This window comes from Lactuca sativa, chromosome 6, assembly GCF_002870075.4.
Source record: "Lactuca sativa cultivar Salinas chromosome 6, Lsat_Salinas_v11, whole genome shotgun sequence".
NCBI classification, from domain to species: domain Eukaryota; kingdom Viridiplantae; phylum Streptophyta; class Magnoliopsida; order Asterales; family Asteraceae; genus Lactuca; species Lactuca sativa.
This window is the reverse complement of record NC_056628.2, coordinates 89,921,553-89,937,710: the sequence shown is the minus strand read 5'-3', so window position 1 is coordinate 89,937,710 and position 16,158 is coordinate 89,921,553. Positions and strand designations below refer to the sequence as shown.

General features: G+C 34.1%; 1 protein-coding gene across 2 annotated transcripts; it reads right to left on the bottom strand.

The window, feature by feature from the left end:
• Positions 1 to 372: 372 nt before the first annotated feature.
• Positions 373 to 12,880, bottom strand: LOC111912059 (uncharacterized). Of its 2 annotated transcripts, none has more exons than XM_023907814.2 (29): positions 12,554 to 12,880; positions 10,932 to 11,017; positions 10,694 to 10,816; positions 10,398 to 10,555; positions 10,258 to 10,302; positions 10,029 to 10,107; positions 9,863 to 9,936; positions 9,642 to 9,748; positions 9,189 to 9,575; positions 8,895 to 9,096; positions 8,735 to 8,809; positions 8,308 to 8,651; positions 8,044 to 8,227; positions 7,758 to 7,950; positions 7,328 to 7,664; positions 7,063 to 7,243; positions 6,840 to 6,980; positions 6,077 to 6,752; positions 5,498 to 5,958; positions 5,272 to 5,408; positions 4,969 to 5,150; positions 4,399 to 4,758; positions 4,198 to 4,323; positions 2,384 to 4,119; positions 2,010 to 2,289; positions 1,696 to 1,926; positions 1,065 to 1,583; positions 820 to 982; positions 373 to 742 (listed from the first exon to the last, which is right to left on the bottom strand). In XM_023907814.2, exons 2-29 carry the CDS (start codon positions 10,998 to 11,000, stop codon positions 486 to 488), a joined length of 7,827 nt encoding a protein of 2,608 aa, XP_023763582.1. In that variant the 5' UTR covers positions 11,001 to 11,017; positions 12,554 to 12,880; the 3' UTR covers positions 373 to 485. The 2 variants fall into 2 exon arrangements, with proteins under 2 accessions (XP_023763582.1, XP_023763581.1); XM_023907813.2 differs by having other exon boundaries at positions 10,932 to 11,005.
• Positions 12,881 to 16,158: the final 3,278 nt, after the last annotated feature.

Below are 16,158 nucleotides of genomic sequence, written 5' to 3'. Positions count from 1 at the left end.
TGAATCACATATTGTTTGTTGATCTTTGAAGCACATATCTCAAATCTTTATAGTTGTTGGCTGAGTTAGATTTAGTTTCAATATCTCAAATCTTTATAGTTGTTGGCTGAGTTAGATTTAGTTTCAATTCTAAGTATAATCGAATCAGACCAACTGTAAAAGGCATATCATAAGACTATATTACCGAATCAAAAGGGCTTCTAATTATATTAAACAGTCTAAATCTGACCGAATTAAACTTAGCCTCTTTCCAAACACAATAATAATAAGCATATCAAACAGCCTCTAACTGTTCATGTAAAACACATTGAATGTCAAAATAAAACAAGCAAGATCTAAAACAGAATGATGAAAAGTGGAAATAATAATCAATTTCTTGAACAAAATAAATTGCAATAACTACTATATCCTTGAACATTTACAATGTGCTCTTCACACCCTACAAAACCTTCAAAATTGTGTTTGCTAATAAATAAATTAATTAATTACTGCGTCCATCTTCCAAACTTCATTGTCATTATTTTCCTCTTCTTGTTCTCTTTATGTTTGGCTGCAATTCTAAGCTTCCTCTTGGCATTCCTCATAGGGTTAACAACAGCCATGACTTTTTCACTTTGTCTTCTCTTATCCCTTTTCGCCTTCAAATTCTTCCTTGCCATGCTGTACACTTGTACAAAATTCTGCACACCAATTGCATCCCTTATGCTATCTCTCACCTCTTGTGCAAACTGCTTCACTTCATCTGCAACACCACCACCACATAAGGGGTAAAACAGGAAATGCAAAAAAAGCAACTGAAAATTTGACAACAAAACTTACCCGAAATAACCTTCCCAGCAAATCCTTCGCAGATTTTGTATAAAGGAAGCAGCACTTGATAAGCATAAGTGCCACCATCTTTCTTGTCAGATTGTTCTAGAATTTCCATGTTCTTGAGGATTTTTGGTGATATTTGTCTAAAACTATCAAAGACGATTCTCATCTACAAATAGTTTACAGTTAATTATTATCATGGATAAGAAACTCCAAGAAAAGATAAAGAATTTCAAAAATGGCATACTAACCTGAATTTCCTCCATATCAAGTGCAATTTTTCCCATCTTTTTAAGCAAAGAGGAGATAAGCAAATAGCAAAGAAGCTCACACTTCTCCACATCACTACAACCATCAAGACCAGAAGCAATAGATGCAAACATACTCCTCCCTTTTCTTGGATCAAGAATCATAAAAGCTTTTATAAGAATCTCTTCATCCTTCTGTTGAAGAGTTGACCAAAATACTTGAGCCTCCTTTTGTTGACCCAAAATCGAATGCAATCCAAGAATTGCAAAAACAATATTGTGTCTGAGATAGTTGTTGGCTGAGTCATCAGTGAGTGATGCTTTTAGTTGAGAGCAGAAAGAGACAGAAAGTAGAAAGAGTCGACTCGGTCTCATTAAGAAAAAATCTCCAATCCATTTTTCATTATTTTTTCTATTGGCCTCTGTTAGTGTTGTGAAGTAGAATGCTATTAGCCGATTTGAGATGTTTCTTAGCCAAATGTGTGGATGCAGCAACAACTCACAGATTATTTCCCATATATCCTATATATAACACAAAAAGAGATGATGTAAAACAGATGGCTCATGGAAAAATGTTTTTTTTAAACTGTTGAAAAAAGTATAATCTTCATGAACATATTAAAAATAAGTGTACCTCAAGATCTTTCCCTAAGCATAACTCTGGAAATTGAACTAGAATCTTCTCAAACAAAACGAGAGAATAGTAAGCTTCTTTCCATAGGGGAACTGTAGAAGGATCTTGATGATTATCATCACTTTTCAAGATGTTTACAGCTGATGGAAATATGTGTCTCATTACTGGAAAAATAACATCAATATGTTTCACAAACCCTTTCTTCATTACTTCCACCAATAATCCCAACACCTGTTTATAAATAACAATAAAACACATAATTCATTAATCCATTCTCTCTCACACACACTTGAGGGGAAAAATGAAGAGTGTACCTGTGCTGCAGCACTCCATAAACCCTGTTTCTCTCCTGAATACCAAGACAAAGTGTACTCCAAAATAGAATGAAGACTTTGTGGAGTGACTCGACCAATCAAAAGCTTTATAGCAGCTCCAGTCATCAACCTGACTTTTTTCTCAGAATCATTCACTAAACAAACAACCAGTTGAAGAAATAAAGTCTGTGATTGCTCATTCACAACTTGTGGTGGAAACTTCATGATAATAGCATGAAGCATTTCAAGCACAGCTTCTCTTCCAGTCGAATGCTCATACCTACAACAAACAAAAACATCACTTTTCTTTTAGATCAAGAACATTACAAACATGGCTTAATAAAACATTATTAGGCCTCAATCCTCATTCTTACCTTAGATTTGAAAGCAAGAAGTCAAGATGCTGTTGCAAACGTTTCTGTGAAAGAGAATAATCGAGCAAAAACTGTAAAAAGATTTGACTGCATTTCTTGCGAACTGGTTCCACTTGACTTGTCACCATTAACTCTGCAACTTGTTTAGCAAGATCATATATCTCAGGAGCCACAACTTTTCTATTCACAATCGCCTTTAATAAAGAAAGTGCAACAAAAGAAGGGTTTCTTTCAAGATCAACAAAGAGTGGAAACTGAAGCAGCATATGCATTTGGTCAGAAGAAAGTGTGATACTTGTGCTTTTCAAAAGCACAGTCAAAAGCCTCATGCAAGATTCAGCCAATGGGCTGCTTGCATTCACAGAGCCATGAAGGATCACAAAAAGTGCAGTTTTTATATTATCTGCTTGTGAATGAAGAGATGGAAGAGGGATTTTGACTACAAGTGAAAGACATCGAATAGCTGTAGATGTAATATCTTCATACTTTGAGCTTAAGCAACTGCATAACAATCCAACAAAAGGGTCTAACAATGACAACACTTCCTCTTCGTTTTCTTTAAGTTTCATTTTCTTGATTCGATTATGGAGAATACCAAGAGCAAAGATTGTAATGAGATGGGAACATTGTGGGCCACCACGTGTACTTTTTGTACTGCTGACATCAGCATTTGAATTTCCCTTCAAACCATCGTCAATGAGGCCATAAACGAATATAAGAATGTCTTTGTGGTTTACAGTTGGGTTACATTCAATGCCTGAAGCTATATGTTGCAACATGGTTTCCAATTTTGACTTTAATTTTGGGGTCAACTGTTTCTGTAGATGACGTGTCACAGGTGACATCAGCTTCAAGGCATGGGTTTTGAACGTGACATTTTGAGCAATCAGCTTTAGGGTTTCAAATGACTTCTTTTTTCTTGTCTCCTTCATTTTCGAAGCAATCTGTTCAACGTCTTTCTCTTCAGAAACATCACCAAGAATGTCATTTTCAGCAACAGAAAGAATCTCCTCTAAACAATAATCCAATTTCCCGGAAACGGGACCCGATAAGCTTTTTGAGAGTATGAAGTTGAGTGTATATCCAAGAACATGAAGCTCAAATCCTCTTTTTAAGGTTGACCTCAAGATGTTGACCATGAACTGAAGATATTCTAACCCTAATTCCTTCAAACAAGCAGAAAGAGCAGATCTTGCTTCATCACGAACACTATCTAAACGATCTTTTAAAAAATTCGAAACACGGTGGAGTATAGTTGGAAGTTGAAGCTCCAATATATTTCCAGGAAGTAGTTTCAACAGCTTGAGTGCCACAAGACTTATATTGACATTGACTTTATCAGTATCAAAAGTCAACAGCTTCTGTATTTTGGGAAGAACGTTTTCTTGAAGACAGCTTTGTATATCAGAATGATGATCTTCATCAGCTGTAAAATGATAGTGATCTAGAATAGCACAAATAAGTCTTAAGAAAAGCTTCTGTTTGTCTTGTTTCAGTTTAAGCTCCCGAAAGCATCTGTTCAAAAGTGCATAGTATTGTTTCCATTCCATGGAGCCAGAAACAGATGAAAGAGCTTCAATGCAAGAGTTTCTAAGATGTTCTCCTTTTCCATCTTTTACTTCAAGTAACATATTGAATAAGAGAGGGACTAGAACTTTGTTTGTAACTACATCTGATAAATGGCTAGATTGAACAGCCCCACTTAATCGCGATAACGCCCTTGCCCTCCTATGTTTCTGTATTCATAAAAAGTTAAAAGGGTATTTCGGTAATTTTAAGTTTTAACAAATCTGTTTATGTATCGACCTACTAACCTGTAAGTGGACAATATTGTTAAAGAAGTCCTTTTCTGCATCTTCACTACGAAGAACTTGATATGATTCTAGGTTAAACACATTAGGAAGCTTCAACACCATTTCTCGTAGTAAATCCATCCACACCTGTAAATAGCAGCGATAAACAAATAAAAAATTATAAATATAAATATAACAAGAAATATAAATTGAAATATTTACCTTTTTAACAGAAGTTTCTTTGTCCATGGCTTCCCCCATGTACTTCAAAAAGAAGTAATTCACAATGTTCTGAATGGATGCTTCAGACCACTTCCCCATGTTAGTTTCCAACTCACCATTGAGGATCTTTTCACAGAAATCAAGAAACATAAGCAAAAGCCTATATGCACTGTCTCTCAAAAGCAAGTCTTGAGATGACATGTCATGTACACAATGTGACAAGATAGCTAGTGATTGATCTGCTTGAGCATTGCAGAAGAATTCAATGTTGATTTTCTCATAAGCACCAATTATGACATCATAATCAAGAACATCTAGCTCCATGGGAGATACAGCATTGAATTCCCTAAGAAGTTTTGCCTGCAAATAGAATGTTAGTATTCAATAGGTTTTACAAATCCTAATAAAACAAATCTGAAAGTGTATAAACTTTTCAAAGCACTATGTTGTAGTAGAAAAAAATAAAAGTATGTGAACCTTTAGACTTGGAATTTTAAAAACTTGTGTGGATAAAACAATCGTAACAAATTATAATGAAAAAAAAAGAGCAGGAAGAGACTGTATTATTACCACATTGAGTACAGAAGGGTCACTTTCAGAAAGGGCATCAAGGATATCACAAATAGCCAACCGAACCTCTGTTGTAGCATGAATAAGAAGTGGAGAAATAGTTTTCAAGATTCTTGAACTGCCTTCATTTCCCAACATCGGTACCATTTTCTGAATGACACGCAAAGTCTCCAGACATGAATCTGTATAAAACAAAAAAATATAAAATAAGTTAGAAGGATGATTCATAAATTTAGTTTAACTAGAAAGAAACAAGAAATTACAATGCCAATTAGAAAGATATACTATTAGTCTATTACTAACCCCAGTCATGATGTTTCTTGGTCAAAGATGGAAGCAAAATATCAACAAATTTTTTCCCAAGTGAAGGATCTTTGATATAATCAGGCAGTAGCTTGAAAATGTTAAGCTCTCTTCCCCCAGGATATTTTAAAGATTTTCTACAAAAGCAATTTAAGTTAGCAGAAGTAGAGGGGATATAATTGTATATATACAAAAAGAATTAAAAGAACCAGAGACAATAATATACCTGTTGGTAGTTTTGGATGTGAAAAGGTGATGCAAGCTGCAGATAAGTGTATCGATGTTAGGAAGAAGAATTCCTTTCACATCAGTATCACTACTTTCCATTTCAATCTCAAGATTAAGAAGATTCTCAATGAATCTAAGAACACATGATATAATGGCTTCTGAAGCTGTTGTGATTGTTAGAATTGAGAATATATCAGGGACAAGATTCTTTGCTCTGTGAAAAAGTGACACGAGTTTTGGGCTTCTACTCATAGCAACAAAACAAACAAAGAGTGAACTTGGCTTATCACTGCTGGCTCCTTCTTGCTTGAAACCATCAATTAAAGGTTTTAAAGCTGAAAAAAAGATGTCCCAGAATTCCAAACTGAAATCATGGTTCTCGAATTTATTCAGCACCAAAGATATGATTTTTAGGCATAAAGATCTTAAATCTTTGAAGTGTTTAGGTGCCAAACTCGTCTGCAAAAAAGAAACATTTATTAGGATGAGTCTCTAAATATATTAACAAGTTTCATTCAAATGGAATGGAATGACCCATTCCATTCCTTCCACAATTCCAGTATAACATAAATAATACCATGGATTGCTTTTCTGCTCCACTTTCCTCCTCATCTACACACTCAATCCCCTCCATACTTCCTGCACAGCTGGCTAATATGCGAACAACACTTCCCATTAATGTATCAAGAACAGGTTTTATACGTGACTCATCAAAAACTCCAAGAATTTCTTCAGTCACATGTAGAAACCCGTATATTTTCTTTGAAGATAGTGACTTGATGTTATCCATTGTAAAATGTTTCAAAACACCCGAAGAATCAAAATTAGCAGAAGCTTTTGGTGTACTCCAAAGCAACTCATCCACCTCATCAACACCCGATGAACCCGTTTGTAAAGGCTTTATTAACAAAGCAAAAAATAGAGGAAGCTCGTTGATGTCAAGCTCAGCTAGAAACCCAATAACTGCTTTCCTGTGGTGCATGCTTGCAGCCTTTCTAGAAGCAAGTGTTTTTAACTTTCTCACTTTTGGGACAAGAATACGAATGACAAGTGGCACAAGAGAATCTCTGTGTTTTTCATTAACTAACTCTGATTCCCTAGATAAACTCCATCTTGTGAGTTCGTCTCTCAGAGTCTTGGGGTTGACCAGATTTCTCAGATGTTGACCATATGGGAGTAGATATTCGTCTTTCCAATTCAATAGACAATCAAGAACCTTCAACTGCAATTCAGGTTCATTCTCATCTAGCAACCTGAAAACACATTAATATGCATTAAAAAATAAACTTTTAAGAGTTTTTTTTAATTTTTTGTAAACCATCATGTAATGCTATAACAACCTATATTGTAAAACCTCCTTGAGAAATTGGCTCCTATAGAAAGACTTTGGATTGTGCAATGATTTTAGCAAGTTTAACCATTCTTCAAGAACACCCTTCCAACTTTTTCCTTTAGAAGCTTCCAAATTATACGATCTCACACTGCAACAAACACGAAAGAGATTGCATATCGAAGACAACAAAAGATTAATCTATTTAAAAGTAATGAATCTAGAAGAACTACCTTGACAGATCATCAGCCTCATAGCCCAAAAAATTTAAGAACAAAGGTATAACTTGACGTGACTTTGATTCCACAACAGCTGATACTAATTGTAACGACTTGATCAACAATGACAAAACAGTTGGGGATGCCAGGTCATCAAAAGAAGGACCCACAAATGCATTGAAAGAAGTAAACAGATCTGAAATCAACATATATAATGTCAATTACAGAGTTGGATAGAATCATAGAATGACAGCTTTAGAAAAAAAACCAAAAAACATACCATCAGGATTTTCAGGTGATTCAGTGTTGTCTCTAGAATGTTCTTGATGTGATATGATGTTAGACACTGATTTTTCTAGATACTTCATGCATAAATCCCACACCAGCTTATTATACTTGCTAACTAAAACAGCAAAGCATTCCATAGCTGGATTCCATAGATAATTGAACTGGTTGTGGTATATGCCAATAATAGCATTGAAAACAAGGGGTATATAAGCATTGTGTATCCTTTCAGCAGAGAGATCCATTTGTATCTTTGTTATAAATAGAATAACTTTCCTACTAGTAGCTATAGAAAGAGAAGTTGCTTCAATCGCAAGCAATGAATGAAGAACCTAGGATAAAAAGAATATGAAAAACAATAATCAGACTAGATTAAAGAAAACTGTAATAATACATTAAGACAAAGGCAAAAAAAGGGAACATACGTTTTCACTCTGAACATCATCAATCATCATACTCTCAGAAGTCAGAGATTCATAGTGGCATAAGATTCTTAGGGTGAAAAGACGGATTCGTTTGTCAGAGTGACATAAATTTTCAGAAAATATATCAAACGCATCGACAGTTTTGCCCTTCTCTAACTCTGGGTGATACTTTCCATCTGCTAGAGTGGTGGACCTGAAAAGAAAGTAAAAGGATGTGAGTTATAGCACAAAATAAAGCTATATAAGCTATAAAATCGGAAAGGGTAAAAGGGTAAAATCAACATACGCATCAAATGAATCCAAGAAGTCAGCAACAGCAGACAATATATGGATTGAAGATTTGTATTTTTTAGCAAAATACAAGAATTTATCCACTGGTGGTAGTTGACTGAAGCCCAATTTCTGATAAGAAACTAAGCCAGCTCCAATTAATGTTTCCCAGGTCCTTCTAGGCAATTCCCCAATTGTCTCTGAAAAATACATTACATGAACCATTAACTACAAATAAAGAACTTGTCAAAAGTTTTTAAAAGACAACAAAATGTCATACCAGAGTTGACCATCAGAAGTCGGTCAATGGCTTCTACAAAGTCCATAAGTAAAGTGGGATTAGCTTGGAAATCTTCCATGTAAGAATAACATGTTGCAGTTCCCCACATTTGACCTAAATTTGTCCCACTAAACTCCACACAAGATGGATCTTTATGTGCAGCATCATTAATCTTCCCAATCCAGCAACTAATTTGTTCCTCGAGAAAAATACAAAGTCTTGAAATTTCCTCTCTGGGTTTCTCTTCCAATAGACAACTTTTTAATGATTGTAGTTTCTCAAAGAACTTGATAAACATGTACATAGCTTCATCCTCCATGGTCGAAATTAAATCAGTCAACACACTGAAAAAACAATTGTGAAAAAATTAAAACAAGTAAACAGAATCCACTACAGCAACACAACAAAGTCATTAACTTTAGTTTACCTTATGATACTAGTTCTGAAACTCTGGAGTATGGAGGGGTCTTTTGATAAAAGCTTCTTAATAAAGCTTAAAAAACTGCAACCATACTATGTCAAGTTAAAAGAAAACTAGTAGAATCAGAATACAACCAAATTGCATACAAAAATAACATGCCAAATACCTCTTATTTCTCATCTCAAATATAGGAGCCCATTGTGTGGACAATTCAGTAAGAGCTGTGACATGATTACCAGTATGAAGACCATCAAGAATGCAAATCAAAAGCTGCAGAATTTTGTCGATTAATTCAGAGGATTCATCTTTCTTTAGCAAGATAAAAGTCTCGATAAGTAATTTAGCTAGCTCAAGCACTGGTTCGAATTCTGCAAAAGTCAAAGATGGTCAACCGAGTGTTTTCCATAAGGGAAAGAAAGAGAGATCAACCAAAAGGAGAATAGACTAATCTTATTCTTACCTATTATCTTGTGCACATTATCATTTTCCATAGTGGAAACAAACAAGGACAAAAGATGAGTTAAATGAAGAGAGCGTCCACTAGAAATAGATTTATATATTTCCTCTTTTTCACATTGCAACAACAATTTCAACTCTGAAGATTGCAGCTCTTCACATAACCGTTGAAAGACTGTGATCAAAACTTCAACAACTGGATTCGACCCTCCCGAGTCTTTGTCACCACTTTCAATAATTTCACTGTGAAGCAATAACCGAATCACTTTTTCAGCTCTGGAATGCAACTTTGATGAAAATCCTTTCATGACATAAAACAACAATGCACTGGCTCCAGACTTTCTAGCTTCCAATGGTTTTGACACCACTTCTGAGATGATCTTCTTGATACCTGTAAAGTGAAATCAACAAGTTATTATAAGGTATTTCACTTATAGGGAGTTCCCAAAAGCTTTACCTCTGTTAAGCTGCTCAATAGGTGCATTCCTCAACAAAAAAGATGCAGCTTCGGCCATAAATTCCTGAATGTAATCTTTCGGATAGAACCTCATTTTAGTTGTAACTCTGAAAGAAATAAATGAAGATAACATTAGGCAATTTTCAACATGATATGCCAAATATAGACATCATATACAAGATTTTTGACAAGAAAAACAATCCTAGTTACAAGTTTCTTACTTGAGGACATGGACAACATCTCTCATTAAATATTTCTGTAGATACATCATAATGCATGACCAGGATGTAAAAACCTGCATAACAAAAATTACATTGTAACTTCCTTGTTTATTAAATTGAAGGATATGAAATTGATACCACCAAAATTACAAATTACAAATTAGACCTGCTCAATTATTTCTGATTCCCTATCAGCACCACTACTGAGAAGCAAAACCATGGAATCTGCAACACTTGGAAGAAAGCTGTAGATATACATTAAATGAGAGTTAGTATAACATATGAACTAAAGACCAATTATATATCATATGCACATAAAAAACAATACTAGAAAGGTAAGGTTTACTATACAAGATGTGAATTATAACCAAAAATATCAAAAGATATGAACTCACGGTATAAAGTCCTCCAAGATATCTCGTGATAACGCTGCAATTAACCTGCATAAAACATTTATGATTACCAAATGTTAAGATAAAAATAATAATAGAGATTAGAGATGCAAATAGAATAAATAAATAAAATGAGGCAATACCTGAGGATAGGTTCTAGAGATAATCTCCCTTTCATATCCAATCTAGAAAGAAGTTGTGAGAGTATAAGCTCCTTTTGTAAGATGATTTGTGGTAATGTTTGTACCAAAGGAAGCATTTCCTCATAAAACGATATAAAATCCTCAGCCGTGTTAAGTTCCTATATGTAGATGAAAGAGAGAACATTAATAAATAAAGACAAAAGTTAAAAGATTTCTTTGTATAAGATTTTTTCTGAAGCCAAAATCATTATAAAATATGCATAGTTGTATTGCAACATTAGAGGATAACAACATACCCTCCATTCAACAAGGCAATCGCGGAAAAAAGATGAGCCTTCATATGGTTCTGGCTTGAGGGGATCAAGACTTCGAAAAACATCAACATCAATTTCTTCAATTCGTTGAGAGAATGTCTTGAACTATAAACACAAATATATTCAATATCAAAGACATAATGTAACCAATTTCATTGTGATATCCGATAAGTACTGTTATATATTTATAAGTATTCAAAACTTGAAATGTAAAGCATACCACAAAGCGTCTTCTTCCAGCTCCCTTGTTCAAAGACTTAACAGCCTGGGCATGTGACTGTGTCGCCATTATCTCTGTTATTAAAACTGAAATAGAAAAGAGTGTTTTATGAGCTTGAGAGGATAAGAATAGAATGCAATCATAGAGAGCCAATAAAAAAAAACTCATTAGAAATCACAGTGGAACAATTTCACTCGTGTATCTTGCGTCTAAATCCGCATAGCCACCAATTTACAATATAATTCATCCATCTACTTCAAATTTTGGCTTCAAGTAACTTTGTTCAAGAACTTAAAATTTAACTTCAAACGTTTCAACGCAATTCAATTCTAAACAATTACTTCAGATTCCTAAGTACAAGGGGACCGATTAACTATATACGTCAAAGGTAATTTCTAAAACTTTAGGCAAATTCATTTAATAACCGCTTGTTTAAAATCATAAGCACTTTTTTAATTATAGCTTATTAGCTTATAGCAGTGCTAAAATAGAGTTTTTAGAAAAGTATAGGCTGATAAGCACATTTTAGTGTTTGGCAAAAAAACTGTTTTATATGTGTAAAAATACCAAAAAGGGCTTCCTTTTACATATAAGCATCTAAGAACATCAATCAGAAAAAAGTAGAAGGAAATCAGTAGCATCTATTGTTCAATCCAGAGTTACCAACATTAAAATCCAAAAATTAAACATTAAAAACATCTATATTGGAATTGATATGTGAAAACATGCATATTAATAAAGTACTCCTGTCAAACAGAACACTATAAACATAGACTTCATAGATTTGAACATCAAACACAATTAGCTAATCAATAGCAGCAAACAAATAGCAAATTAATTACCACCGAAAGTAAGAAATCACCTAACAGAATTCAAAAGAATAATTGAACTTGCTGATTAATATTTAAAAAAAAAAAAAAAAAAAAAAAAAAAAAAAAAAAAAACTACATAAATTTCGTATGTGAAGAGGAATCACAGGAAAAGAAAACCTTTTGGATAAAAAGAAAACACAATTAGCTAATTAGCAGCAGCAAACAAGGGAGAGTTGACGTGAGGAATGCTATGATCGTAACTAAGCTTAGCCACTTTGAACACTAAGCTTAGAAATCATGCATAGCTGAATAAATAGACTTGATGTAATAGTGTTAAAACTGTAGAAAGATGATTCATCATATGAATATAAGATATAACTCGTATATAACAATATTAAAACCATCGTAAAATCATAGATCATCGTCTGTCACTTTACAGATACAGAAGCTACAAAACACCTAACCCAAATTTTACAACGAAAACCTAGTATCCAGCATCAGGCTCTGACATTTGAGATTTGTTGTTCCCTTTCAAACCCAATTAAGATGATAATGAAACAACATTGTAGATGCCAATTATTATGCAGGTTCCCTTTACTTCTTGTATGGAATTACTATCCACTATATGAACATGAATTTAAGAACAAGAACAATTTTTGATTTCAAAACCAAATTCTGATTTATGATTTCACAAATCATATACAAAGGAGAAGGAAAAACAATATTTTGATTTCACAGAAAAAAAAAAAAACGAGGAGGAGAAAGACAAATTTCTGATTTCACAGGAAAAAAAAAAAAACGAGGACGTACCTGTTTTGATGTCTTTCTCGCGGGAGCTCGAATCGGAGGGAAGAGTGAGTCCGGTAGTCGAACTGAGGGAGGGACGACGACGATAGAGGGAGCTGTCGATGGCGGCCAATTTCTTTGCTGTTTCTCTTCTAGGTCACGATGGAAAGAAAGAAAAGAGAGGGTATGAAGGTCTCAGTCAGACTATAACAAACAGGCCCTTAGGGTTCTATGACTGCTTCTTGACCTTCCTAATTTCGATTTCTCCTCCCTCTTCCCGCTAATATTCTTCTCGGCAGGAGTTCGTGTAGTGTAGCAGGGCCGGCCCTAGAGTAAGTGTGCGGTGGAGGGTCGAAAAAAAATATGGCCGAGGTTTTGCCGTATTATGTATTTTATATTTAAATAAATAATAAAGTATTTAAAATATTACATATAATAAATTTCTTTCTATTGGTAAAAGAGCCACTCGTCAATCCAATCCTGTACTCGGGTTCGATTCCTCCGGTGGATACTTTTGTATGTCTTTTTTTTCCATTTAAAATTACTTTTTGAATGTAAATTTGATTGGCCTTTTTCTTTAACATTGTTTCTAGGCTTTTTTTTTTCCAACACAAATTGTTTTTAACTTTTTATATTACATAATTAATTTACCTAGCATTCTAACTTCATTATAAGCTTGTATTAAATAAAATAATGTAAAAAGTTATATGACAATAAGAATTTGTACATTTTATTAGGTTTTTTCTACAAAATGAAATGTTAAATTTTACATTTTTATTGAGATTTTTAATAACAATATATGGTAAACGGTATTATATGCCAATTTATATATAAAAAATCTAGGTGCATGGAAGAACAGGGTCGCCCAAGAGGAGGTGCGAGGTGTGGGACCACACGACATGAGCGCAAATGTTTTTACGTATTAGGAAACTAGTTGTGAGACTCGTATATTATACAGGTTAATTAAAACAAAATGTTAATATAACGATTAAATGAAAATTTTATTTGATTTTGAAATTCAAAATAACTGAAAATTATGAGAAAAAAACATGCAAAAAATAAATAAATTAAAATTATGTGTTTAGTTATCAAATTTGTGTACTAAATGGATAAATTATAACAAAATGTTAAACATAAAGGTTTAAACTGTAAATTTATTTGAAATTGAAATTAAAATTTAGAATTTGAAATTTGAAATGAATAGTCATTATTGTAGGTTTAATTTATGGAAACTAAATTAATGATATATTGGAAATAAAAAATGAAGTAAATGACAAGTGGAAAATAAATATATCTCAAAATTATGACAAAATGACATGTGGCCAATTGAATGGGAGAATGACAAGTGGCAAAATCATTCTTATTTATTATGGTAGATTTTCGTTATCGACAATGTATGATTAATCCGTCAAATAGCTTATGTCATGATTTCGTTGTTAATTATCTTCTTTGATTATTTGTACATAATAGTTTTTCCGTTTTTAAATTTACATGCTAATATAATTAACGATGGTAATAACATTTTCTTATATAAAAAAATTATATTTAGGGTCCATTTTTATTTTTTGTACAGAGCCTTCAAAATCAATGGGTCGGCCCTCGGTGTAGGCGGCAAGGAGGAAACAACCCAATGGTTTAAGGGTTTCCAAGCAAACTTCCAGGTTTGACGCATTTAACCCCTAAATGATGCCACAATGGAAACATTAGTCCTTATGATTAATGTTCTAACATTTTAAGTATTGAAAAGTTTCATCTTAGGAGTTGTTTGTTTTCCTCTTAAATGACAAATTAAGAGATATCCTTTTAAAAGTTCAAACTCAGACTATTTGGTGAAATCTAATTTTATACCTCTTAATTAGAAAATAATCTCTTATGTAATCAGACCTTATACTACATATGAAAATAAAATAAAAAAAGCCACATGTTCTCGATTATACCCTCTACCCTCGTCGCCATAAATCTTCTCTTTTTTCTTGCATAACCTCTTCTCTTTTTCTTGCAGCCACCATCACACACCTCGTTCTCTCTCCCACTCTCACTCCGATCGGAAACCTCCATATGCCTCCCTTTACGACTGCAGCCTTCGTATGTAACATTCAAAATTTGGTATGTTTCTTTTTTAACCCTTATTGTAAAATTCCTATCATTTAAGTCCCTAGCTAGTACGTGGGGGCGTACTCTATGAGTACGCTTAATGTACTAGCTCATCGATGGATCGTGGGTTCACCTACATACGTGGGAGTACGCATGGGTATATAATGCAGGGGCAAATCCTAATTTTTAGGTTTGTGCCCTATTTAAACAACTTAAGACACCCTTGGACCTTCCATTGAACAGCCTCCATCTCTCCTTACCCTAATATCAAAACCCTAAGTGTCATTTGTGAGATTTGAGCTTGAAAGTGAGTTTTTGTGGTGTTTTTGGTGAAGTAGAAGAAGAATAACACTTGGAGGTTACTTGGGAGTGGCTTGGGCTTGTAGATCCAGGGTTATCTTCATCTTAGAAAGCCATTTGAGGTATAAAAAATATAAAAAAATTATTTAAAAAAATCTTAACTTGATGGTTCCTTATGCTAGATCCAACTTAGGGTGTTATTTGTGCATTTTTTAGTCTTTTAAGCCATATTTGAGATTATGGTCTACTCCAGAAGCCATGGATGTTAGATCTTAACACATTTAAGGTCCCATGTCCATAAAAATGCAACCTTTATGAGTTATTTTGGTCCATGTATGTGTTAGGTTCCTTGTTATGGTTCTCTTTGAGTTTTAGGTCTTATTAAGACATGCATGAAAGAAAAGTTGCCAACTTTACGTGTTAAGTCACCACGTATGATAAGATATGAGAGTTTGGCATGATGGCTTAACTTATTAAGTGCTTAATAAGTTTGTTTGGTTGTTTGCGGGGTACACAGGGCGTACCCAGCTCGTACGTTGCGTGTATTGGCCCGGAAAGGAATACGCTGAGCGTAAATCTAAGTATGCCCAGCGTACTCAACAGTTTGACCATTGGTTGACTTTGACGGGTCTGGGCTATATTTTGGGCTTTTAGGGTTTGGGTCATTGGACTTCTGACTTTGGGACATGGATAGACTATGGGCTTTATTAGAATTAGGTCCATGATGATTTTTGGGCCTAATTAGGAATTTGGGTCATATTAGGCCTTGGGATGCCATTTAGGAATTGGGCCTTTTGAGCAAATGGGTTCGGCCTTGGTTTTGGTCCAAGTAAGAAAATGGTAAAATGGTCTTTTACCCTGGATGATGGACAATTAATTTAGATTCTTGATTATGGGTCGAGGTATAATTATTAATTGGATATTATTTGATGGTGCTAGCGTAGGGATTTTTTGGATCATCATACCAAGATTTTACTTTAGAGATTCAGCAGCTTGAGGTGAGTTTCCTCATTGTGTTTAGTGGGTCGAAGGCACCAATGTCGGCCCATGGTTATTTATGATTAGGATGCTAGTTGTATGTGTAACTCTGCATGTATGTTTTCTGATATGTTTACAGGGCGGGGCCCGATGTCAGGCGAGGTCTGATGATTATAGTGTATGTTATTTATCTTTATGATTTTGCATGTATTTATGTGTTTATATGTATACCGGTGGGGCCCGATGCCAGACAGACT